This window comes from Pelecanus crispus, chromosome 13 (genome assembly GCF_030463565.1).
Source record: "Pelecanus crispus isolate bPelCri1 chromosome 13, bPelCri1.pri, whole genome shotgun sequence".
NCBI lineage: Eukaryota > Metazoa > Chordata > Aves > Pelecaniformes > Pelecanidae > Pelecanus > Pelecanus crispus.
The window spans coordinates 21,864,991-21,890,407 of NC_134655.1; the positions used below are offsets into that span (position 1 = coordinate 21,864,991).

The window sequence follows — 25,417 nt, forward strand, 5'->3', positions numbered from 1 at the left end:
TGGAACATTTTGTATTAAAAGCACCATTACCATTGCCAGCTAAGTAAGAATGTATTCATAATTGCTTTATACTCTAATACCAGTATTTGTATGAACTGGTACCAGCACCGGGGCAGAGCGGGCACGCCTAACTGCCCACACACACATCTGGCATTTCCCGGCCTATTTGAACCACGTTCCCTCATCCCTACGGCTACTTTCTCACGGGCGTCTATACATCACAGCCCAATATCATTTTCCTTATTCATACACCTGCAGTCATACGATGACAGGATGGCCATAGCTTTAATGAAGAATTCCACCGAGAAACCATGAGAACATGACCTACGTGCAAATGAAAAGCTGAGAAACTACAAGACAAAAAAAATATCCAACCCAATGCTAACTTGCGTATCCTGCTTCTAAATCAGTTTTAGACTCTTTTAAGGCTTACTCCATGATCATTAAGCATCTAACATTGGGAACACAAGGTAGCTTATGCCTTGAAAATTAATCCGTGAAACAAATTTCTTCCTTGCAAGAAGGAAGAAAGACTTTTTAATAGAAGACTTTTTAATAAAAACAATTGGCTAAATATATGGTTTTAATTCATTAATTTTTTTAAATGGTTTGTCATAATGGTGGGTGAAGTCTCAATAAGACCTCCGTTCCACATTTATTTTGATCAGTCAGTTTTACCCTCCTGTGCTGTTTGTAGATCTCTAGAACAAGCTTCCCTGTCAGTCACTTGGAAATGATCTCCTGTACATCCAACATCCAGGGCAGTGGCTTCAGGTAAGAGCAACAGCTAAATGTAATGCCCCTCCTTTGGCTGTTCTATTTTCCTATAAATGTTTTTTTCTTTATTTTTTTTGTTTGAATTAACATACCAACTACAAACGTACCAAGGGACAAAACTGCCAAAAGAAGGTGGTGTTTTGTAAGGTCCTCACGCAGCTCTGGCAACTAAGCACTGACCTGCAACACATCTGCTAGCCCAGCCTGAGACCGTTTAGAGCCAGCACTGGTAATTGCACCAACTGAAATGCATGAAACCACTCAACTTCATTAACTGCAGCCTTAACCGGGTCTTAAATTCAAATCTCGAAAGGGGAAAGGCTAATGCAATAACCACTTGTTGCCCTGCCTTGTTACCAAGCCGCTGTTCATCTCTTACAGTCATTGAGTTTTTGCTCCATTTATTGTATTCTTATTACACTATTAAAACTAACCTATTATTTATGTTCATCCACCAAATGTTTTGTAAAATTACTTTGAACAGTTTGTTTCCATCTAGCTATTAGCTGCCATTAAAGCAACTGCATAAAATATAAATGCATAACAAAAATTTGTGAATATCTTGTAATTTTTTGATAGTTTGCATAAAGTGAGTTAATGGAACACAGGATAAATACCACAGTTGATGTTAGCACCAACTTCTCAGTGACTCTGAGTGATGAGAAGTGGCTTCATATCACACCTCTGAAACCCCTCTGCTGAAGAGTTAAGACATACCAAGGCGAACACGGAGCTCGATGCTGTCCATTTATTAAGTTTCCTTTTATAACAGAACACTTCAGCATGCTTCCAGCATTCTTCACAAGCATCGAATTCACCACTACAACACAAAGATATCCCTCTTCAAAATTTCATATGCCCTACACACTGAGCTATTTGTCTGTTTCAAAGGAAACCCAGAAAAGAAGAAGAAAATGCAGTTGTGGCCTTTTTCATAGACTCAGATGCTCTGTTTTTATTATTTTGGGGATTTAATGTGCTTATTTTTCATAGTAGAAGTCAGTTCCTGCCTCTCCAGGAAATCTTTTGACAACTGAAGAATCAGTGGAATTGTTAAAATCACAAGAAAGCAACCCTGACGCAACTGATCAGGAAAGAGATTTTCAAGTTCACACTTTTCAACGGCCTCGATTTAACTTTCTATCTTTTGTTAACTCTCTTTTAACTTCAATTTTAGAGAGACTGTTGGGTGGGAAGGGAAGGAAAAGTAATTGTTTCAACATCAGTCGTCACTTCAAGGTTATAAAAGATTACATCTCAGGAAAAAAAAAAAAATCTAGACATTACTATAGTACTAGTATAATAGCCTGGGGGGGGGGGGAACCCCAAAACATATGAGATGCTATATGCAGTACAACAAATGTTTTTAAAGTAATCAGTTTAAATAAGTACAAACCCATGAAATCTGCCACTTGCGACACACGGGCGGTTTGGCGTCCCTTCACCACGTGACTGCCTCGCATCGCCGTCGCGCCCCGCGCCGTGCATCTTCACCAACCCGTTCGTCTCAGTAACTTACGTCACTACTCCCTTGATTGACTGACACTTTAACAGTGTTTTATAAACAGACTATATAATAATGGCGTTTCGCTCTGGGCGGGGCATTTATCTGTGCTTGTTATGCGATGACTTGTCACAACACGAGCGGCACAGTCACTCACGCGGCGTGCAGTGACACCCTCCCTATCCCTCCGGAAAGCTGCATTCCGCAGGCGACAGTCACACACAGCGCTCTGCCTGACGGAACGGCTGCGCTTAGCAGAAAAACTGAACAATTTGGAACGGCCAAGCATTTTTCTAACAAATCGGTATGATTTAGTTGTATAACTATTAAAATGTGATTATACATACCTCATGTAAGAAGATAAAACATATTCTAAAATGAGTCTGTAAGATGATCGATATACAGAGGCTACAAATACACCGGAGGCAAAAACAGCGTTAAAACCTACATGACTTCATGCATTAATTGAATTAATAATATTGACAGTCCTGAAAGCCTATCTTGCTGTTGTACAGTTCATTGCAAAAAAATCTCAATAACATCTGTCCCACAGTAGCTGCTAAATAATTAGTTTATTTTAATTAAAGTTTGACATAGTTTATAAAGCTGGCATCCAGCGGCTTTTGTGCGTGCGCGCGCATGGGAAGTTGGCAGACAGCTCCATTCATCTTGCACAAAGTAACAAAAGGTTGTGAATCGCATGTATAGTTTAACAGGAAAGAACCTAAAAAATGGTGGCTCTCAAGCGAGGTTAAAGATGAAAACCGGGGAGAAAGGTCACTGCCCAGCTTGCCTCGGCAGGCGGCAGCGTTTGAGATCAACCCTGAGCTCTGCAAAGATGCTGGGAGCCCCGTCCTGCTGCCCGCTGGACATAGAATCATGGAATCGTTTAGGTTGGACAAGACCTTTAAGATGATCCAGTCCAACCATTAACATCTTCAGCCGACACCTTCAGCTCCGACGCGCCGCAGTGCCGAGCGCCCCGGCCCACTCGCGTTCGCCAGCAGCGCCGGCTTCGTCACCACTACACAGATTCATCCCGGTTTTTCCATTTTTCCACAATGTTCACGTCTTCCCTTTTTCCTAACCAAAACTAATGGATTTATGGGAAATTGACTCTTCGTTCACTACCTCTGGGGAACGTAACACCCGTGCTTTGGGCTGCCCTATCTGGTCACTACGTAGCAGACAGTCTCATCTGATGTTTCACAAAAAGTCAGTATCACCCTGATTAGCTTAACGATACCCGTTTGTCTTAAATTCCTGCAAGAAGCTGTATTGTGAGCAAATGGCAGTGACTGTTTCTCCTTCATCAAACACATCCACGTGTCGCAGGCCTCTGGGAATTGATTTTTCTTCACGTGAAGTTACGCAGTGTTAAGAGAAGGGGGAGAAAGCCATTTAAGTGCTCATTAGATTGGAAGGTGACACCTAAAAACATCTGGCTTCAAAACAGAAAATGAAAACTGTTCTAAATTAAGCGCTTTCCATACATTAATGCACCTTGGATTTTTACTATGTAAGCATTAAACTGAATTTTTAAAAAAAAATTAAATAATGTTGAACCACATCTACAATTTCCTTCTGATAGTTCAAACAGACAGATGGCTCGAGCCGTAACTTCAAATCAGAAGACGGCTCCTCTGGTTCCTGAAGTACATCATCCTGGAGCTTCTGTCACGAAAAGCTTTGCTGGTTTTCACCTTCAATATTTCTCTCTCAGGAAAAAAATATGCAACTAATGGTCAACCCCCATGGGTACCCTTCAAAGGAAGTCTCCAAACTGAGATGTCCAAACTACTTGTCACTAAATTACGGGTGCCTTTTACATCCACACTAATAATGTGTAGAAACATGTCATTTCACCTGTATAACCATGACAAGAAAGTACATTTGTAGGTATTTCAATTTTCTCTACATTCAAACAAATTACATTTTACATTTTAATTTTCATTTTTCAATTAAAGACTAAAGCCTAAGCCAGCTATAGATTTCCACTGAGATTCTGAACTGGCTGGCTGCCAGTTCAAGCCATCAGTATTCCTTTCTGCTGAGGAAAAAAACACTATACACAATCATTTTTAGAACAATTTCTACATTTTTAATGTATGCAAAGGATGTAACGTGCAGGGTAATCAGAAGACACAGTAGAACCACACACCACTCTTTCACAACTACCCATTCATTTCACTTATTCCTTTAGCTGAGAAAACTAAAGAAATTAATCTTTATTATCTACAAAGATCACTGACTACCAGCTCTATGTAATTAACAGAAGCTAAGTGCAATAGGAAGCCACTGCTCAGGTGGGATTTTAGAGATCAAATTCCCTTTTCCCCTTAAAGAAAGGTTAAGCTTTCGGGATTGGGCACGCATCCACACTAAAAAAAGAATTCCCACCATTGATCTGCATTATAAGTAGTAGAAATATGTATGCTCAGACACCAAAAGATACTACTGCTTCAGCAGTACATAGCACACTTCAGCTTTTTCCCAAATTACGCAAGAAAGAATAAAATGCACACGCTACACCTTGGAGGCACGTAGGGCAGCAAATGCTTGTCAAAGGCCATGTCTAAATACGAATATGAATTTTTCAATGCACCCGAATACATGGACGCTGCACAATCGTGATAGCCCTTTACTCATTTCTAATTGTGCAACCTTTTGACCTACGTTAGCCCGACACACACTGTGGCTGTGCGCCGCAGTAAGAACATCAGAGCTTTCCTGGTAATGGCTTTCATAATCGGGACTAAATAAAGCCTGCAGCCAAAAGCAGGGTTATTAACAGAAAAATGAAAAAGCTTGAGGCACTTACTATATCATATGTGTGTGTACATATCTCTATATAAAACCAGGTAGCAAAATCTTCCTTAAATCTCTATACCAATACTTTACAGTGCAAGGAGCCACGGAAGCAAAACAGAACTACCCATGTACTGAAGACATTTGAAAGCAGAACATTCTTTCAAATTTCTCTTTCCGCTTCCATCATTTCCTTTTCTGCAGCGCAGCAAAGCTCCCACTATTGGAATACATGTGGGACTTGGTTTTGGTTGGGTGGTTTGTTTTTTTGAACTTGTGTCAAAAGTGAGTTTGTAAGAGAGATTCTTAAGAGTTTCATTGAAAAACATTATGAGCATGTGCACCGCTCATAGTACCAAGGAACAAATGGGAAAAAAGTATTATTTTATATTGGTCGCCTATAGGCCTCAGTTTCTTTGCTTTTCTATTAACAGCTCAGAATTCTCCGTGCTCTGAGAGCACAGAAAACTGGAACTGCCAATTAATTTAATGGTATTTGCATATTCATTACCACGGTTGTAAGAAACAACCATAGTCCCATTGTGCAAGTGAGATGCAGGGATCCAACTGGCGCCCAGAGAGGCGTTCAGCTGGCAGAGCGGGGTTGGGCGGAAAGGCAGAAAAGCGAGGGAGGCCGAGTAGTGCAAACCAACCGTGCAACACCCAGGCCCCTTGCACTGCCTGCTCAAACATCCTGGAAAGATGCAAGCTATAAATTATTTGTTATATAATCCTTTCTACTTTGATTACTGCTTTTCTTCATGCCTTTTTTTATTACCAGTGACCAGTTAATAATACTAGCATGAACTCACAAACTCTCCACTTTTTAATTTCCAGCTACTTACTGTATTTATGATAACCATATGCTAGATTATCGTTTAATTATGATTAAAAAATAAACTAACTCACAAATGTAGGGTAGTTTGAAATGAAGAGTTTACAAATAACTAAGATGCCCTGCTTTCCTTACAGTTCACTAACCATTTATCTGTCGCAAGCATACTTGAACTTAAGCAATCTTCCATTTAAATTAAAGCTTATGCAGACACACGCACACACCTTCACACAGAACGAAACTGCGGTCAAGAACTTTCCAGTGCTTCTTCCAAAAGCGCTCACGTATCTTTTAAAATCATTTAAGTGCGTCTGAAGTGATACCTTTCAAAACAGGGCACTGTGGTCATCAGCCGTATCGGCATAACCCCAGCGCTTCCTCTTACCTGCACAAGGCTACCTGACACCTGAGCTTCCAACGTTAGCGTTACTTTTCCTAACAGCACACTCTTGTTACTGCCTTACAAATGCAAAACAATCTCCATCTACCATGCAACGGCATGGCATGAGACACTGCTGCAATACACTGTAAATAGCTAATACTCCATCTCCAATATTTTAAATACATATATCATACAGTATGCGATATAGGTATCTATGCACTTGCTCATAGCTATGGAATTAAAAAAAAAAGGCCATGAATAGCTGAATCAAATCACAGGCAATACTGGCTACTTTGACTACAGCTTCTGTGCTACGTTTAGTTCATCCCGTAACATCTGAAAACGCACTAACATACAGCATTTCTGTTCTCTCCTTCAGTTTCATTTTGTCTCCCATTTTAGATATTAAATTTTCCAATCATCTTCCTTTGATGTCGCCTTAGTTTAATTTAAAAGCATTACAAACATGTCTGATTTACCAGATTTTTATCACCATAGTATCTTATCACTTCATCATAGTAATTTGCAAAGGCTTTTGTCCAAGCGGATACCAGAATGGATTGTATTTTCACCTTCAGGTTCTTCTTTTTCTTGTTCCTTCTTTCTTTAACAATATGTTTGTGAGCTGTTGTACCTTGGTTTTGGTTACTGTGGGAAGGTCTTGGCAAACAGGCAAGTTTTGCAATACTGTAAAAACCATCAGGCTTGGGCTCAGACTCTCCTTGGCTGTTGACCAAAAATGTTTTTATCTCCAGCTCTCATGAACTTCCTTTGGAGCACGCTGAGCAGCACCGCTCACGAGGATTACAGCTGGTTTGGTTGGTTATGAATGAAGAGGGAGACCCTGTCTGGGTCCTGAGATCTTAGGTGGTTTGCACTAAGCTGGGCTGAGAAGCAAACTGGGAACTGCATGTACATATGCACACACGCATGCTTATAATTAATCAGTGAAAAGTAGTTTTTCCTTCAAATTCTGGTGGCTGATCACACCTGTTGTAAAGAACATATACAACTGGACATCTGCTGCAAATCTGATGGCAGAGCTCAAGACTCCTTTATAGACATCTCCATTGAAGAGAAGTGACCGCGCTGCTCCCAGAGAGGCTCAGTACATAGATTTTTGGGGTAAGACAAAGTGTCCTGTGGTGCCCTGCACGTCCTGTACAGCCAGAAGAGGCTGGGGCACGACTGCAGGCATTCCACTGCCTCCACGCAGGATCTGTAAATGGCCCGGTGGCACCTTGGCACCTGCTACGCTGGAAGAGGTAAAGTGGTCCAAGAACTAACGCTCGCTCGCTCATGCAGAAGTTTATACCTCTGACCAAAAGAAACTCTGCAACATCTCTGCGTACTTCTTCTCAGGGGTGAAATAACAAGCAATAAAATTTCTTGTTGCAAACTTCCTAAGGACCCAGAATATTATCTGTGTCTAAATACGCACCAAACCCACAAAGAACCATAAATCGCAGGGCATATGATGCTACATGTTGCAATTTGGTGCAGAATGGAAGAGGAGCCATGACAGGCTGGTGAGCCTCATGAGCTACCATGCAAGGCCCCAGGGCATTCAGAGGGCTCTAAAGAACCCCAAAAGTCACTGGTTGCCTTGATCCCATCAAAAGGTAAGTCAGGAATGAAGAAGATCAAAAAGGTGACCCCAAAAATTAGTTTCTCAGAAGGATTTCAGTAGATTTTTTTTTTTTTAATTAACTGTACGAAAATCAGATTTGATATAGAGTTAACAGGTTAACATCTCAAAGAAACTTTTGGTGACAATGCACACGTACCATTACATTTGTTTTCGTACGATTAACATTCTTCAGAGAAGCAGTAGGTTGAAGGAACCTCAACTTGTTTCCAGCTCGTCTGATGACAGGAGCTGCTGGAATAAAGCTAGTTTATTCACACTCTGGTCAATTTTCTATTACTTTTTAATCCAAATCAGTATTATTCTTCTGAGAAGTGAAATTGGAATTTTTTTTTTTAATAGGTGAGAGAAAAACTATTATGCACCGTAAAAGAAGCCAATAGTACAAGCACAGTATGTCAAGACAAATTTTAATCCTCCTCCCCAGTTCACAGCATTATGTCCAAGAAAAATCATATAATACTACTTCTATGAATTTGTAATTTCATCCCAGAAAGTAAAGAATAAGATAAACATTTTCTGTTTGTTTTTCACTTTCACAGCAACACCATCCTTACTTGCTTCTAGATGGTCACATTTTGCTGACATTTACAAACATTTCATGTTGATCTTACATGGGTCACATCAATCATCTATACAGTTTCAATGACACTTTGTTAAATAAACTGTCATGAAAGATTTATAGAGAATTTGATAAAAGTAAAGAAGATGTAGTTTAGCTTTTAAAGATGCATTACCCCTTTTCTGAGGTGTAATATCAGCTCTAAAATACCATTAAGCTTTTCTGGCAGGAGATGAAGTGAGAAAATAAAATGTACTCTTTCATCAGCACTCACTTATTTGCATCTCTCGTGCTCACCTGCAGCGCTCCCGGAGGGAATGGGAACCTCACTCCCATTTTCTGTGTTGTTTGTCTCTACTAATGCTTGGTAGAAGCCATTAATGTTCTTAACACATTATTTGAGCAAAAATTAACTCCAGATTAAAAAAAAGACCCAAACAAAACTCTACTTCAGATTACCATCTTTTTGAAGGTAAGCTGATATTCCCAAATTCCCCATCTCAAAATAAAGAATGCAGACAAGTAACACACTTTCATTAAAAGTCCTTCTTTAGATAAAACAACTGATTACAAAACAACCCACTAAATGTGGCCTACAGCATGTTCATTAAGATGTATTTAAATTTTCAGGCTTTACTGTCTGATATCAATTTAATATTTGAGAGCGGCTAACAATGGTCTCACTGTTGGGAAGGGCCTTAATCATACTTAGTTCACTAATGAGAATCAAAGTTTGAAAGAAACCTCTTTTCATCAGTTTTCCACCACTGACCTAGTTACAAAAGCAATTATTTGTTACATCTTTCAGTTATCTGCAAAATCAGCCATGCCTGCTACTCTGCAGCAGTTCGCCTTGTTACAAAACACCAGCAAGGAAGCCACCATGGAAAGATTTTCTCCATTTCACCATTTAGTCTTGAAAAACTAGAAGCCATGAATTAACACTTCCAGAAAAAAGAACAAGACAAGAAATCTTTCATCTCTCTTAAACACCAAAAATTTTTGCAACCAAGAGGACAATGCGAAATGTTCCTAAAAAACCCCGCCGTACTTACAGTCTAATGTCTAACGACCAGACCCGCCACAACCGCACGTCAGGTTTTGCATCTTCCCTCTACAAGAGCTCCTGTCACCTTCATGTAGTTACCCCATCTCAAGTCTCACACAAAAGGTCAACAAACAGCAGATAAATCCACTCTTCAGGCAAGTAATTCACGAAAACCAAATATTACTTCAGCGGTGCAAGTTTCTTCACAAGAAACAGAGTTATAAAATGATATTGGATTTCCTACAGAATATCTGCGACCAAAAGAAGGCAGATGTAGGTGCAGTGGTCTAAGGCACTCAATAAAAAGCCTTGGCAAATCAATCTCCCACTAGTCTGTGAGAATAATTTCCTTAAATATAACAGTTGCTTTGAAGGTTTTCTTCTACGCTATTTTCCTCCACCTTACAATTTCTGTATCAATAACATAAATACAAAACACATAGCATAATTTTACATGTGGCTGGACACCGAAGAGCGCACTTAATTTACATTATGATTACGATCTTACTGTCTGTGGTCCTGAGACCTTTTATACAGATACCTTTGACAGCTGTCTCACAATAAAAAGATAAAATTGCCTTCTTCAGCTGGCATCAAAGGGCTGACCTCATACAAACCAACGTCCTCCGTTACTCTATTTCTTCAGTCCGCTACGTCCTCCGTTAACCACATGGGCTCACCCCTTGCGCTGGGTGAGCGACGGGGTTTGCAGGCTGCACGTTACCTTTCACGTTACCCACGGGGTCCTTCCGTTGTCTGACACAAAGACCCTGACTTCACCTCTGCAGTCTTTCCAAGTGAGAGCACCTTGATATTTGGGCTGCATGAATTAATTTTTCAAAAAGAAACACGGAGTGACACACCGGATCTGTTCAACGTGTTATGCAGAGAACTAGCTCTGAGATTCCTACCTGCGCCAATTATAGCTAAAACCTCTGGCAGGTTCAAAACACCCAAACAACTGCTCTCTGTAAAGGGAACGTTATGGATCCGACTTCTACATCATTTGCTGAACTGACTTTACTCACAGTAATAGCTTACTCGGAGCAAATTTGAATCAGCAATTTTTTAAAAAAATGTCCAATCTGCAGCCACAATCACAACAATAAGTGGCACTCAACAACATTAATTTGTAAATATTGTAACTACTATATTATGGGCAGTGTTTCTAGATACTGTGAATTCAAAAAAAAAAAAAGGGGCTAGGAGTTTAAAGGCAGCAATTTACTCAGTTATTCAACACATCTGTCAAATATATTACTGAGTGGTAAATGAATAAATATTGGATTTCAATTGCTATGACTAGAAATAAATGGCTAGCCATTCTCTGAGCAGCGGCACCGTGAGCTACAGGCTTTCATGCAGGCTTATTTAAAGAAAAAGCAGTAATTAAAGTAATTCCTATATTCTGGACAAAAATCAGTTTGTGATTTGATAGATTAGATAGCTAAAACATAATTGCCTCTCCTTTACCACACATCATGTGCTCTTCAGGAAAAAAAAACCCCAGACTAACGTAAAGAAACCATTCCTACTGGATATCCCGATGAGATCCTAACTGCCAAACACTTGAGGTCCAACAACAGACTCCATTTTGAAATGACTATTCCAAATATTCTCAAGTATTCTGAAAATAACTTACATGTATTCAAAATTGCTAAAACTAAATGCATTTGAAATACTTAGATCTTATACTAATGACGGCTTACTGTGTTAAGATAATAAATTATATGCTGCATAAGAACTTTATTATTGTTCCGTGAAAATCAGCTGAGCCAAACTTGCGACTACTGATGATTAGTTAGATATCAGCTACCAAAGAACTACTGATGGATATGCATATAAGCTGACATGAGCGTCCATCATTTTTAATTGTCCTGCAACCTTCCCATTGTAATTTCTTATTGAAAAGCACGGATATACATTGACAGATAAAGAGAAATGAATGCCTCTTGCCATGATAATATGCTAATAATCTGGTTTGCTGAAGTTTCAATCAGGTTCGCAACAAGTTTAAAAAATTGTCGCATGCTCTGAAACAGGGAAAGCACGCAAATCACTCAAATTTTAATGAAGTTTAAAGTCACAATGTAAGTGGAGAAGCATCGTCAACCTCACAGGATAGAATTAAAGCGTCTATCTCCATGTTACAGATACGGTGGATGTCCTTTAAACCATCCTCACGTGAAGCGACTTTATTAGAAAGTATTGTTGTAAAGCAGCAGACAGTATTAGATCAAAAAAGCAACTGCCTCTTCTTCATTATGGTAACAAAGATGATTAATAGCAGTTGACTCATTTGACTCCAAAGCCTCAGCTGCTAACTGAAGGCAGCAGTGGAAGACAAGGCTCTACTTCCCAAAACAGACTTTCTACCCTAACGCACAAGACCTCAGTCCTTTTATAATTTTAAATTAACTAAAGATTCATTAAGTGTTTCACCACAAGCCCCAACCTTGATGATCTAACTGTCCATGGATGCCTTTTTTTTTTTTTAAAAAAAAACAATCACTTGATCCATGACTTAAATATAACTTCAGCGTTCCTGAGAGGACTTAATAAAAACTTAAGATGTGCATAGACTTCAAAATTATTTTTGTAACACCAAGAATTTAGCTAAAATTTCTGCACATTGCAGATTTCTCTTTATGGGCACTGGCAGGGTTCAGCACATGAAAAATGATCTAAACAGGTTTAAGTGCTGCATGTTGTTACCCACCTACATTCAAACTGACACAGTGCTTGCACAGAAGGTGACTGAAATCAACCCTTCATTGGGCAAACAGCAGCCAACAGGGAATGCTAATGACAACGTCCATCTTTCGGCCCAAATGCATCATTTCAGCTTAGACCTAGACATTACATACTCTGCTGATGCAGATATCCAGCTCTGGGTTGCTTCTACTATAGACTTATGGTCAAGATGATCAGTGGCCTCTTAGTCTGACATTTGAGATTTTCCCAGTCTTTATCAACGTGTGTTACAGGCTGTTGAGGGAACTACATAACAGGATTAACTAATGGCAATAACCCTCTTTTGTCAGAGAGGATTACTGTCATTCAGCACTAGGGGAAACTGAAAACCAGGAGTTCCTTTTGTGGTATTTATTTAATATTCTACTCTGTAATCTGTTTGCAACAGTATTAGTGCAAAATGTCATGGGAAGATATAAACACTCACCAGATTCCTTTTTGTACCTACAAACAAACCAAATGAAAAACAAAAAACAGTTTGTTTCCTGTCGCTCAAACCGTTCCAAGATCCTGATGCTCTATGTTATTTAACGGTTTCAGCTGACTTTGGGGACATTGTAGACTGCTCTGATGAGGCATGTTCTAGTGTCAGCCAACAGTTTATCCCTGGCACGCTTGTCAATCAAAATAAAACTAACAGACGGCTTCCTTTGTTTCAAATGAGCTTTCCCTGGTCATTAAAATTCACTTTTTATTACAAAAACTACCAATTGGAGAGAGCAAATTGAAATGTTCATGGTTCCTACTGAATAGCAACTTCTACTGAAGTTGAGTGTTGCAGAAGAATTTTGAAAACATATGAAATGTGTTATTTCATTGCCTGCACGCTACCTATTACTGGTCTCACTATAGCATGTTGACTACAGAATGGTCATTTCATATTAAAGCCTGTAACAAACGTTTTGGCAACAGGCACTGGTGAGGTCACACCTCGAATACTGTGTTCAGTTTTGGGCCCCTCACTACAAGAAAGACATTGAGGTGCTGGAGCGTGTCCAAAGAAGAGCAATGAAGCCGGTGAAGGGTCTGGAGCACAGGCCTTATGAGGAGTGGCTGAGGGAACTGGGGTTGTTTAGCCTGGAGAAAAGGAAGCTCAGAGGAGACCTTATCGCTCTCTACAATGACCCAAAAGGTTGTAGCAAGGCAGCTGTTGGTTTTTTTCCCCACGTAACAAGCCACAGGACAAGAGGAAACGGCCTCAAGTTGCACCAGGGGAGGTTTAGATTGGATATTAGGAAAAATTTCTTCACCAAAGGAGTTGTCAAGCATTGGAACAGGCTGCCCAGGGAAGTGGTTGAGTCCCCGTCCCTGGGGGTATTTAAAAGATGTGTAGATGTGGTGCTTGGGGACACGGTTTAGTGGTGGGCTTGGCACTGCTAGGTTTATGGTTGGACTCAACGATCTTAAAGGTCTTCTCCAACCTAAATGATTCTATGATTTCCTTCAGTGTTTTCAATAGCAGTATATAAAAGTATGGAAAATTAAAATTTGCCTAGCACTGAGCAGCAGGAGTCAAGGTATATCTTCTTTAGACAGCATAAAAACATAGTAGTTACCAAGTGTTCGCTTTTTAGAAAACACTGAGTTTCCTATTCTAAATATTGAAGAAATCATGCTCTCTTAGATTAGATTTGGAAACTTATGGCAAAAGCATGTAACTCAATAGCAAATTACATCTAGAATATGTATTCCTGGCAAAACAAAAAAGTGCTTCCAGCAACACCGACTTAATTTTGGGGAGATAAATCAAGAAGCTATTCAAATATATCTTGACAAAAAGTCATGACTTCCAACCGGCCTTTATGAAACAGAATGCAGCACGATGATTTGCAATGATGTACAAATCATATAAAGGAAGCCACTATTTTATCTGAAGTTCCCACATGAGTAAGGGTATAGACTGCTGCAAATACCAGATTTCCTTTTCCTTTTTAATAAAAGTATATTAAAAAACCCTAACAAACAAGGTTTCAAAATCATTATCTTTCTTCTCTACAGGGAAATTGTGCATATAGCCTCTAATTATGTCAATTATGAACACGTGGGATTTTAGTTATTATAAACACACTTCCCTTTCACTGACAGTGATTCAAATCCCATCCTACGGACTGATTTGCAGCCCTTAAAATCAGACTCTTTCTTTTGTTAACAAGCACAATCTTCCACAACTGCCCTTGAAATAAGACGGCAAAATGAAAATGAGAATCTCCTCTTTTTCCATCTTCTACAGACTATAAACACCGAATGTAACTAGTGTAAAAAAAATAACTGAAACGGTCTAAGATATTGTATGGTCTAAGATACTGTCCTGGGCAACAAATATTTTAAGCTAAAAATATTGGCTGTAACATGGAGGAAAATAAGAGAGGAAGTAAATGTCCAAAACTTAGCCCAGATGCTGAACATGAACTATAATCCTTAGGTCACAACTTAACCCGATGTAACTGATAGCATTTGTACATGAGAAGGCAAAAGCCCAGACAAATTACCCAGTAATTGTAATGTAAGTATCCTGCTTTTCTCAAAACAAGTTCAACAAGAACTCATTTTTATCACGTCTGTGCAAATAGGAATATTTGGGTACAAACCCAACATGCCACCCTGTCTTAATCACTGTTGCTACTACTCTCTCCTCTATACTGCAAACAGATTCATATTAATTTTTGTCCGAACAGTAGTATTTATTAAATGTAGCATTTGGCACCAAGAAAAATGCAGTTTGGATGCTAGAGTTCATAATTTTTCAATGGCTATTATTAGAATTAATTACTTTCAGTTAGACACAGCATTCCTGTCACACAAGTGGGAAAGCACACCCGATGGACTCACCAAGCTCTATGACTGGCAGGAACCTATACCAGAGGTACGGCGATAAGATTCTCCTCACCCTAGTTCCTTTGATGAAGATTGACCTAGCAAAGAAACTGGCCCTTAAGCTTCAATCTATACCCAGTCATCCCCTAGGGGTAAAAACCTGTCATTGTAAGGGAAGAATAAATTTCCTTTTAATGTTATTAATAATCTTTATTAAGTGGAATGACTCCTCTAGAGTATTTGGCCACAGAATTAGTCAAGAGGAATAACAAAAGTTATGTATTCTTAAAAGGCTACATTGTTTTAGCACTTTGATTAAGCTGCATTTTCTGAATCAAACTCCCAGAAAGAACAAATATGCCAGTTTTTCCCAAGATGCTACTGAACACAGTAAGCGTTAATACGCCCTGTACTCCATGCCCAAAATGTGTCAGGAAGATGGGGGTCTCTCTTTTTCCTTTTTCTCTCCCCACCCCTCATCGATAAAGGCACATTAAAGACTTCGATACGCAGAGCAGTTTTGGGAGATCATGAACCCTATGGCCTTAGGGTTAGAGGAGTAAATCCCAGTTCTGACAACCAGAGTTACAACAGGTGTAAGGAGCTAAACTGTGATGGCAGAATATAATATCCTCATTGTTACAAAGAGTAAAGTATCAGAAAAGAAGGAGGTAATAATACTTTCATTTCAACTTATTACTAAATATCAAAGTATTATGGAGGCAGAATTCCAAACTAGTTAACTAGTAAAGGTAATGTGAGTTTTGAGAAAGCATCTGGAGTAAGTGTTTAATTACTTGCTGTTTTCTACATGAACTGTTCCACAGTTCTGACTCTTGTTGCACTGGTCCCTTGATTTGGTCCAAATTTTTCTTAAATTTTTGCTTCAAAAATCAGACACAAAATTTCAACTTACCCCACCTTGCCTTGCAATTGCAATATTTATTGCAATTGCAATATTTCTTTTTTACCACCCAGCACAGTTTTCCCATGCTCACACCAACGCCGAACTGCTGACTTGTATTCGACATCTGGTACGCTGCTCGTCTACACAACTGCTGTGCTCCCAGTTTTCCCCTTGCATTTGATGTTGACAGAGTACCAATAAATACTCTCCCAAGTACAACGTTCAAACCCGTTTTGCATCTATCCTTGTTCATTTCATCTAGACTGCATTTTCCACACTATGTGAGACACTACCAGAGACCTTCCTAAAGTGAAGACACATGACATCTACTGCTTCACCTTTGTCCTCTACGGACAGTCATTCTTTTATAAAAGAGAATTCGATTGCTTTGACATAATTTGCTCTTGACAAATCCATGTTGTCTGTTATCTCACAGTTTGTTTATTTGGTGCAGTATTTTTCTAGTTGACCTGAAGTTGAGTGGTCTGTAGTTTCCAAGCATTTCCCCCTCTTTCCTTCTTTCCACTCTCCTGATACCTCACCCATCCCTCCATGACTTTGACAAGTTAGCCATTAATCACTCCGACACCTCATCCACCATCCCTTAACTACATAATATCAGACCCAGCTGATTTGAAAACATCTAACCTAAATAAGCTTTCTGTCACACTTCTTTTCTTGCTCAAGTTTAGATCTTGCACTTTTGTCTACACTATTAATTGTGTTAGATGTCTAATTGCAGGTGACCGGAAGGCACGGAAGTCTCCCATCTCCCCAGTGCCATCTGTCGCTACCTTTCCCTTCACATTGCAGCGCATCAACCCTTGCTCTTCTCTTCCCAAGGCGGACGTGTAGAATGATTTCCTCACACTCTGGAAGGCGTCTGTTGATTGCATCTTGCTTTGTTCTTTGGCCTTTCTGATACCGTCCCCACATGCTCACGCTGTTCTGCTCCAACCCAACTGCCTGCACTGACCTCCCTCTTTGGAATACTGCTTCTGAGACTGTCGTAGAAAGATTCCTAATTTAGCAAACCTGACCTCTTTCTACAGTTGCTATTCATTTGTATTTATGCCTATATTAGTTGGTTTTTAAAGGAATTGCAAGGGTTCTTGAAAATTTTACCCTTCCATTACCATGGAGTTCTTTACCTCCCGATTCCGATACATCAGTCCGCATTCTTTTAAGGCACCGTTTTCTTTATATATTATTTCTTCTACCTGTCACATGGCTCGTAAACTCTATCATTTCATAGCCACTCTCACCCAATTTCCATTACATTTTGACATTCTCCTAGTTGTTCTTTCTTCGTTACAGCTGAATTTAAAAACCAAAACAAAACCTAAACATTCCTTTAAAGCTGCTTTCTCTATCCTACATATTAAAAAAAAAAGCTTCTATAAAGCATTCCAGTACATGCTGGTTCTACGCCTGGACTGGAAAAATCTCCCATTACCACAAAGTCCTGTGCTTTGGGTGATTCTACCTGAATCCCCATGGATCCCTCCTGCTTTGGTGGTCTTTAAGAGCAGGCTACTACCACATCCAGTGCTCTTCTCCCATGCCACCTCCCTCCATAGCCCAGATCTCCCAGCAAGTGCACATGCCCTGTTTGTAAGGTAACATTTCTTTCCTCTTTAGTTGCCTTTGCTTCCTGAACAAGCCATATCCTTCGGAATAATACTCTAGCTATGTGAACTATCTGATCAACTCTTTCCCAACAGCCATAAATTATGATCACATACTAATTTTTTTTTGTTGTTCTTCATGTTGATCTCCCTGTACTACTTAGATTACAACACAACCTTAAGGTGATCTGGAACCAACCCACCAGCCTGTTTCTTGTACCTGCTCTAAACACATTCACAATAACTTCCTGCCTCTGATTTTGTAAAGGCTTGACCGGTTGTTACTACCCGTATTAACCTCCAAGCTTTTGCCATCCCACTCCAATTCTAATTTAGAATCTTTGTGACTACATTAGCAAGCTAATATGTAAACATGCACATCAGCTTTTTCAGGATGTGCATTCTAGTGAATGCATTTATTCACCCCTGGTATTAACATTTCCACTTGTTCAGAACAACAGGTTAGAAGAGGAAGAAACCAGCAGAACAAACAAGTAGTTCCTAAATCATACTGTCAAGAGACTTCCTGATCCACTAACTGATGCGGGTAGGTATAATTACCCCGTTTCTTGCATAAATAATTGGAAACAGACCATGCACAGTCTTACTCCACCTGAGGAATGCAGTAAAATCTAGTGGATTCAAAATACAACAACCTTATCTACGGCGTGTTAAGCTCTCTGAATGCAATGACATAACCCAGTATGCAAAAGCAGGGTTACCTTTTCATATCTCACATCTCAGAGCCCGAACCCTCTTGCTTTCCTACACACTTACTTCCCTCATCCACCCCTTTTCATTTTCATACCCCACCGCTACAGCAGATTGTTATCAGGCCATTTTTAGTTTCAGCTGTACACTTCCAAAGAAGCAGATCTAGAAGTTCTATACAGCTCTCTTTCACAGCACGAAATGACATAATATAATATTGATCCAGGAACACTGCTGCTGTCACGCAGCTGACACTGTGATATAGTAGTAGAAGTCATCAAGGGTGTACCAAAAATTGTGTGGCAGCGAGTCTGCAATGCAGCTGCAGAAGAACTGATGCAGCACAAGACATAAAGAGTGACAGTGAACATATCTCAAGAGTTAGTGATCACAATGCATTATGATATTAACATCAGTGATCGCAACTCTCTACTTTTTTTTAATCTTTCTTATTCTATTTATGACACTTTTTGTTTAGTTACCAACATAGTGCAGAATTCTATCTTTTAAGAGGAATTAGGAGTTTGTCTTCCTCAAGTTATGTTTCATTACAGCCGTTCAACCAGGGAGCTTCCCTTCTCTAATGATTTACTTTTTTAGGCCATGCTAAACTTGTATTTGGTTAAATCAGGAACATTACTTTTACCTAAATTAAGAACAGAGATCAAGAGCTATGCTGCAAGATTTTTCTCTGATGCCACATATATTTCCTTAAAAATTGAGTTTATTCTGCATCGTCTTTTCCAAAAATGTCAACAGGTATCTACAAACTCATTAAAAAAACCAGGACCGTTTATAAAAGCTAATATTTTCTCATCCATAGAGATTTGACTTGAAACACAAATTATTTAATTTGTGAAGTAATAATGCTATACTACATATTATTACCGTAACAAAGCCAAACAATAAATATTTGTAAGCTCCAGTAATACAGCCTGGGCAGGCTTGGTTGCGGTGTCTCTATGAAAACCATACAACACAAAATGTTGGTAAGACCTCATTGAACCATTCTGGAGAAACAGGCAAGAGAAAAATACCGTCATTTGCTATCATAATGGCAGCATTTTCTTTACGTATAGGCCTTTAACACTCCCATGTTTCATAATACTGACTTCTATACAGCAGCAATAGATTTGGGCCTGGGGCACCTGCACAACACCCATTTTTGGAAAAGCTGTCAAATTTTGAAAATACATCTTTTCTCATACTGAACTGGGATTCCATAAACTGAACTCTCCTTTTACTAACATCCTTTCCCCACTCCCAGTATTGCACATGTAATCACCAGCACTGTCAACTCTCTTTAGATTTGTACAACAAAGCCAACTGGGGGCTCAGCTCACACTGGTCTGAATTCCTGCCTGGATCTCCTCCTCCTCTCCTGAATTACTGCCTAAATCAACAGTAACCCCATATCCCACAGTCACTTTAATTTTGCAGTCGCCTTTTTCTCCAAATCTATTCTAGCTTCCCAGCATTAACCTCAGTAGCTCCTCCCTGCCTGAAACGTAGTTTGCAGCAGAAATGGGATATTTCAAGACACTGGGGAATTACCTCCTACTCCTGCCAATCTCTTCAAGGCAAGAAGAAAGCAGAGTTGCGTTCAAGGTAGGCAGCTGATGGAAGAAGCGTGGGGCTAAAGCCAACAGTGGCAAGGATCCCAAGGAGATGGTTGTGCAAACAGACCAGGGACAAAGAAATGCATCCTGGAAAGGAGACACCTGAAATGACTGGAAAATAAGATTATGAACCAGGGTGGGAGCAGAGGTCTACTTTCGGGGTAACTGGAATACAAAGGAACGAGACAAGACCTTACAGGGCCTACAAGAAAACAAGGACTTGGAGGGCAAGTCTGAAGAAGGCAGAAGAAAGATGAGGGCATGTGAAAAGTGAAAACGGGCGTTGGAGCAGAGGAGGGCAGAAAAGCCTGTCGTGTGAGCTGTGGAAGACTGGCAGAAAATTTGTACTTGCTAAAGTACTCTCCAAAGACAAGCGTAGCTCAATATTTCCACTGCAGCAAATATCAATGAACTGCCAAAGGCGTCCACCTCTCTCCAGTGCTGGCTCATACAGATGGCTGCAGCGCGTTGTGGCTACGGCGATTCCGTCGGTCCCTATCGCAGGTCCGGGCAGCCCAGTAACCGTGCGAGCCTTTGGGCGACACTGGTCGCAGAGCACAGGAGTTCTGGGGGCTTCGACACAGTTTCTGAAAATCTCAAGCAATCACACATACACACAATAATGTTAAAAGAGCATCACTGAGACAACATAAGCACCCCAAAATTATGTCATTTCAGAATTCAGGTTGCTTGTGCAACTTAAGTTCTGCTGTCCTGTTACAGCCCTTAATTACCCCCTTCCCCACCCACCGCCCCCGAAGGACCACAGCCCCTTTGATGGACATACACATCAGCAGCTGCTGAGCAGTTTGGCCTTGCCTTACTGCTTCGGATAAAAATAAGCAAGTGTATGAGCATTTAAAGGCTCATTTCCTAGCTCCTTCATTGGTAAACGCGCACAGATATACAGCCTTGAAAATATAATGCATCGTTAAGCGTAAGACAGACGGGGTTAAGAGGAAGAAGTCTGGCACAAAGTGATGCAACAGATGTTGGATTAAGTTTCAGATTCAAACAAATCTTGAAGAACTCTGTTTCTGAGAACATGAAAAAAGAAATGCTCATTTGGAAGTATAATTCATCCTAACATTCTGAAGTAAGACCGAGAGATGTTTAGAACAAGTCAGAACCGGTTTTGTGCATTCTGTGATGCCGTTTCGGCTCGAGCTCTGTCCCCTCGCTCACCCCCGTGCCATCGGCAGGATAGCGGGGAGTGGGACGCAGCGAGCGAGAAGGCTTGTGAAATCTTTATTACAGCTCTGCTGTAAACCACCAGAAGACAAAGTAGACAGTTCCAACTAGGAACAGCTGTTATTTTCCAATTAAAAATCACAAGACCAAAATATTAATTTATTAAGCAAGCGTTCAGTTCGAGCAGCCACAACTACATTTCCTAGCAATATATTCTCTTTTTTAAGAGAAGCTGTCGAGATGTCTCTGGCATAAATAATTTAACGTGACAAAACAGTTTATTGTCTGCTGCTGATAGGCAAACAACGCTGTTCCATATTGTGAAATACTGTCTCAATATGTAAGGAGCTGTAAAAGACGTTCGTTTGGGGGGAAAACAAAATTTGCTGATGTTTTTCCAAATGTTTTACCTAGTAAAGTATTAGCTGTGTTAGACTTAGAGAAAGATTATCTTCTGCTATCATAGAAGCAAGTTAATAAAGTGACAATAACAAACTGATGTATCTGTCAAAGCTTATAGATAAGGATGTCAAGCTATAGGTTATCAGCCTACAGTACTGACACTGTTCATATATCATAGCCCCCCAACACACACTCTGTCAGCATTGTTTATTTTCAGTCAGGAGTTAAATAATGACCATGTACTAAAAATGCCTTTGGGGAACTGCTTTCTCTTACATACTGTTCACCTGTTTACTTCAGAGTAAGTTTTGAGTTGCTTTTGTTTAATTTTCTGTTTGAACAGCTGGTATTTATCAACTTCAAATGGACTTCAGGTCAATACACCGCAAAAAATTTTACTGCAACTTCTACACTTGCTGCACACACAGAGCTTGTAAAACGCTAATGAGAACACCTCCGCACCGAGCCCAGTTCCAGAGGAACACAGAAAATGCCCACAATGCTCCTGAGCTACAGCAACACTAGAAAAGGAGGAAAAAAGGCAAAATAGGAGGGTTTCTGTAAAGGCTCCAGCAACAGAAATCACAACCGCTTTGTACTGAGCACCGTAGATAACAGCCTGTGTTACTTCCCATGCCTACTCTGTGCATTTTCTTTAGAGGATTCAAACCTGGTTAGCCATGAAAAGGTAGGAGATGTTACGGGGCTGGCTGGTGCTCTGGAGCAGTCAGTGGCAGAGAAGGAGAACAGCAGCAAGGTCTGCTGAAGTTAGAGATGAGGATGCAAAGACGACACAGCCGGGGAGTGGGCGGACACGACCGCCAAGCTTATTGGTTTTCATCCAAAGTAGCCAAAGAAAACTATTTTTTTCCTCCTATATATAAACATATAAATAAATTAATCCTATAAAAACTATTCCCTAAGAAGTTACATTAAGAGTTAAATTAAACAATGGAAAAAAATATATCAAAATGTGAACAGAAAAGTAAATGCTAGATACAACCAGAAACAACATAAAGGGTTTCCATCTATTTATCCTTTTTTCTCTACAAACCAGGCAAGGTGACTGAAAGATATTATTCTACCAGAAATCACTTTCTGGAACTGACAGCTCTAATTGTCATATTTGACGAAGTAAAAAAGAATGGGAAAGATCATGAATTCTTAATTCAAACAAGTTTCTATTACTTTTTTTGGAACCGTTGTCTGAGTATGGATCTTAAGATATGGGCTGAGAATTACCGTACTACTCTAAGTATGTTTTTTCTAACCAGTGGATTTTTTTCCTCCTCCTACAATATATTTTAAAAAAGAGAAGTGAAATAAAAAGGGCACATTTGGAATCTCCATTCATTAATGGCAGGGAGAGGGGAAGGAATTGGCGGGGGACAGATGGATGACACTTTAAGCCGAAGTTGCTAATACCACTTCTTCTCCCTCAACATTAAACTGGCCTTTCTAGGTACCAAATTTAGGGACTTGAGTTGCACAAAGTTATGCAGAACTGAGAGTTTTCATGCCTGCCAGTCCTGTACAGAAGAGCAAATATGGCCTTTGGACACGAAGACACTCCCACTACTTCACCTGATACCTCTTAGTACCATACGCCCTTCAGCCACGACTACGGACCCTAATTCTCCTGAACGTGAATTGATTTTAACAGTTAGAAAAGGCAGTAACCTGAAAGACTAGAAACTTCTTTTTAAAGCACTAATTTCTCACGAAGAACACTGCGGATGTAACAAAGCATGAGACATCTAAATACACATTTGTAAATAAAAGCCCTTCTTTTGCAGTCATTGACATTACAACCCAAATAACACATCATGCATTCTACGATAGTCAGGTTAACTTAGACACCAGTAGGCAAAAAATGGGCTGATTTATGCAACCAATACTTTTGAATACCAGCATTAGACAAAGGGCCCTGAAAAGCCAAGCATACAGCAGAGATTTGTGTGTCCCAGCTTCCATTCCAACTTGAATAGCGAACAAGAATTACCTATTTTCTTAAAAAGGTTTTGATCGAAACCACCCTCTCAGTCACGACTTACACAGCTTTTACAACAGGTACGTCAGCCGCCTGACCTGTACGACGACTGCGAAACTCCCCGCAACATTTGCAAACGTTATTAAATAAGACCGAATGGAGTACGACGCTAGAAGACCTCTGGAGCTCCGCGCTGGAAACTTTCTCACAGGAGCCCGAGCCTATTGTGTAAGAGGAACCGGGGGGTGCCGAAGGAGTTGGTTGCTATGGTGGCATCTCATAAATCATCAATTATTGTCTGTTATTATGAAGGTGACAGCCTCATAAAGAGATTTGCATTTTCGGCTAATTTTAAGATTTTTTTCTGCAGACATCATTTGCTTTGTAAAAGAAATGTCATGACAACCATAGAACACTTAAGCTCGTTATCGGGTAGTCAGGCATCCGCTTGGCCCCCGTCAGTTTGGCATTTGAGCGTCGTAGCCTCTTCTGCATTACTGAGTAGTTTATCTTTACAGTTCATAAATATATTTCTAAATGCGGGGACGGCATAATAGGAGAACGCGGGGAAAGCGATGGAGGGCTCCTGGTTGCCACGGCAACCTAAACTGATCAATTCCCTGTCACTGTTTTAAAAGAGGCACCACTCTCCTGTGGCCCCCGATACTAATTACAAATGCAGGCCCTTCGCTAGCATGTTCAGCTTACAGATTAAAGCAGTTCATGCCTAATTTATCATTTAACATGTCCTCCCACATTTGTAGTGCCGTACGGAATGAATAACAACTTCGCTTGTTTACAGCGTTTTCAACTTAATTTCACTAATTAGTTTTGCAGTTGCAGGAATCCGAGGGGGCTGCTGCCTCGCCGCGAAGCCGGGTGCGGGCAGCGCTGCCCTCCCCGCGCCGACGCCGGCCCCTGCCCCCGAGCGCGGCAGACGATCAATACGTTACATATTTATATCCCCCTTCGTTCAAAAATATTTCTTTTTAAGCGACTGGGAGGTTTTTTAAGGGAATGGAAAAGAAACGATGGAAAAACTGGTTTAGTTTTACAGCAGAATAATTCCTATCGCACTGTGCAACGTTTTGAGACAAAAATGCTGCCCTGCAAAAGGGACACAAGCGATGACACTCCGGTGGCCGCTGGCGCTGCCCTTCCAGTCAAGCTTCTACCGCTCCGTTTAAGGAATACGACGGGATCTCATCCGAACTGAACTCTGAACGTGTGCGTTTCAACACGGCGTTTGTCACGTCCCAGGCGCCCGCCACTCAGACCGTTCTTCCAGAGCTTTGCAACCAACACCTGTGGATGTCTTGGAAAACCCGTTCCCGCTCTCCGCGATCTGTAGCAATACAGGAGAGGAGTGGGAAGCCTCTGCGAGGAAAACCAAACCTCGCCGGCCCCAAAACGCTCTCAGCCACAACAGCAGTAACTACACAGAAGCCTAGGAAAACCAACCCACTTTAGGCAGTCAGCAATGACGAAAGCCAAGATCCAGCCAAGATAATATTGGGAATATTCTGTGACCTTTCTGCTCCAAAGAATGATACGGTAAAGTTTGCACATTCCAAAGCGCTCCATAATTTGAGCAGAACCTGTAAGATTCATCTCTGGCGACGCAAGGAGTTCCATGCTCGAGCACTGCCACCCCCGGGAAGAGGGAAAGGATTTTGGGTTCCTTGGCAATATTTGCACTGTCACAGTCACAAAGGAGATCCTTTGACAGCCTCCGCCCCAGGCAGCTCTCCCCGCATCAGTTTTACAAAAGGCCTCCTTCCCAGAGCTCCTGTTAATCAACACAAACCATACATCCAAGGGAAGTTAAAGCCCTCCA

The 25,417-nt window shown here is 40.5% G+C and overlaps 1 protein-coding gene across 1 annotated transcript in view; it reads right to left on the reverse strand.

Annotated features, from left to right (window-relative positions):
• Positions 1 to 25,417, reverse strand: part of DACH2 (dachshund family transcription factor 2) — a 313,020-nt gene that overhangs the window by 181,775 nt on the left and 105,828 nt on the right. Inside the window, exon 2 of the mRNA XM_075720636.1 lies at positions 17,664 to 17,693. Coding sequence (XP_075576751.1) covers positions 17,664 to 17,693 — 30 coding nt within the window. The remainder of the gene's footprint in view (positions 1 to 17,663; positions 17,694 to 25,417) is intronic.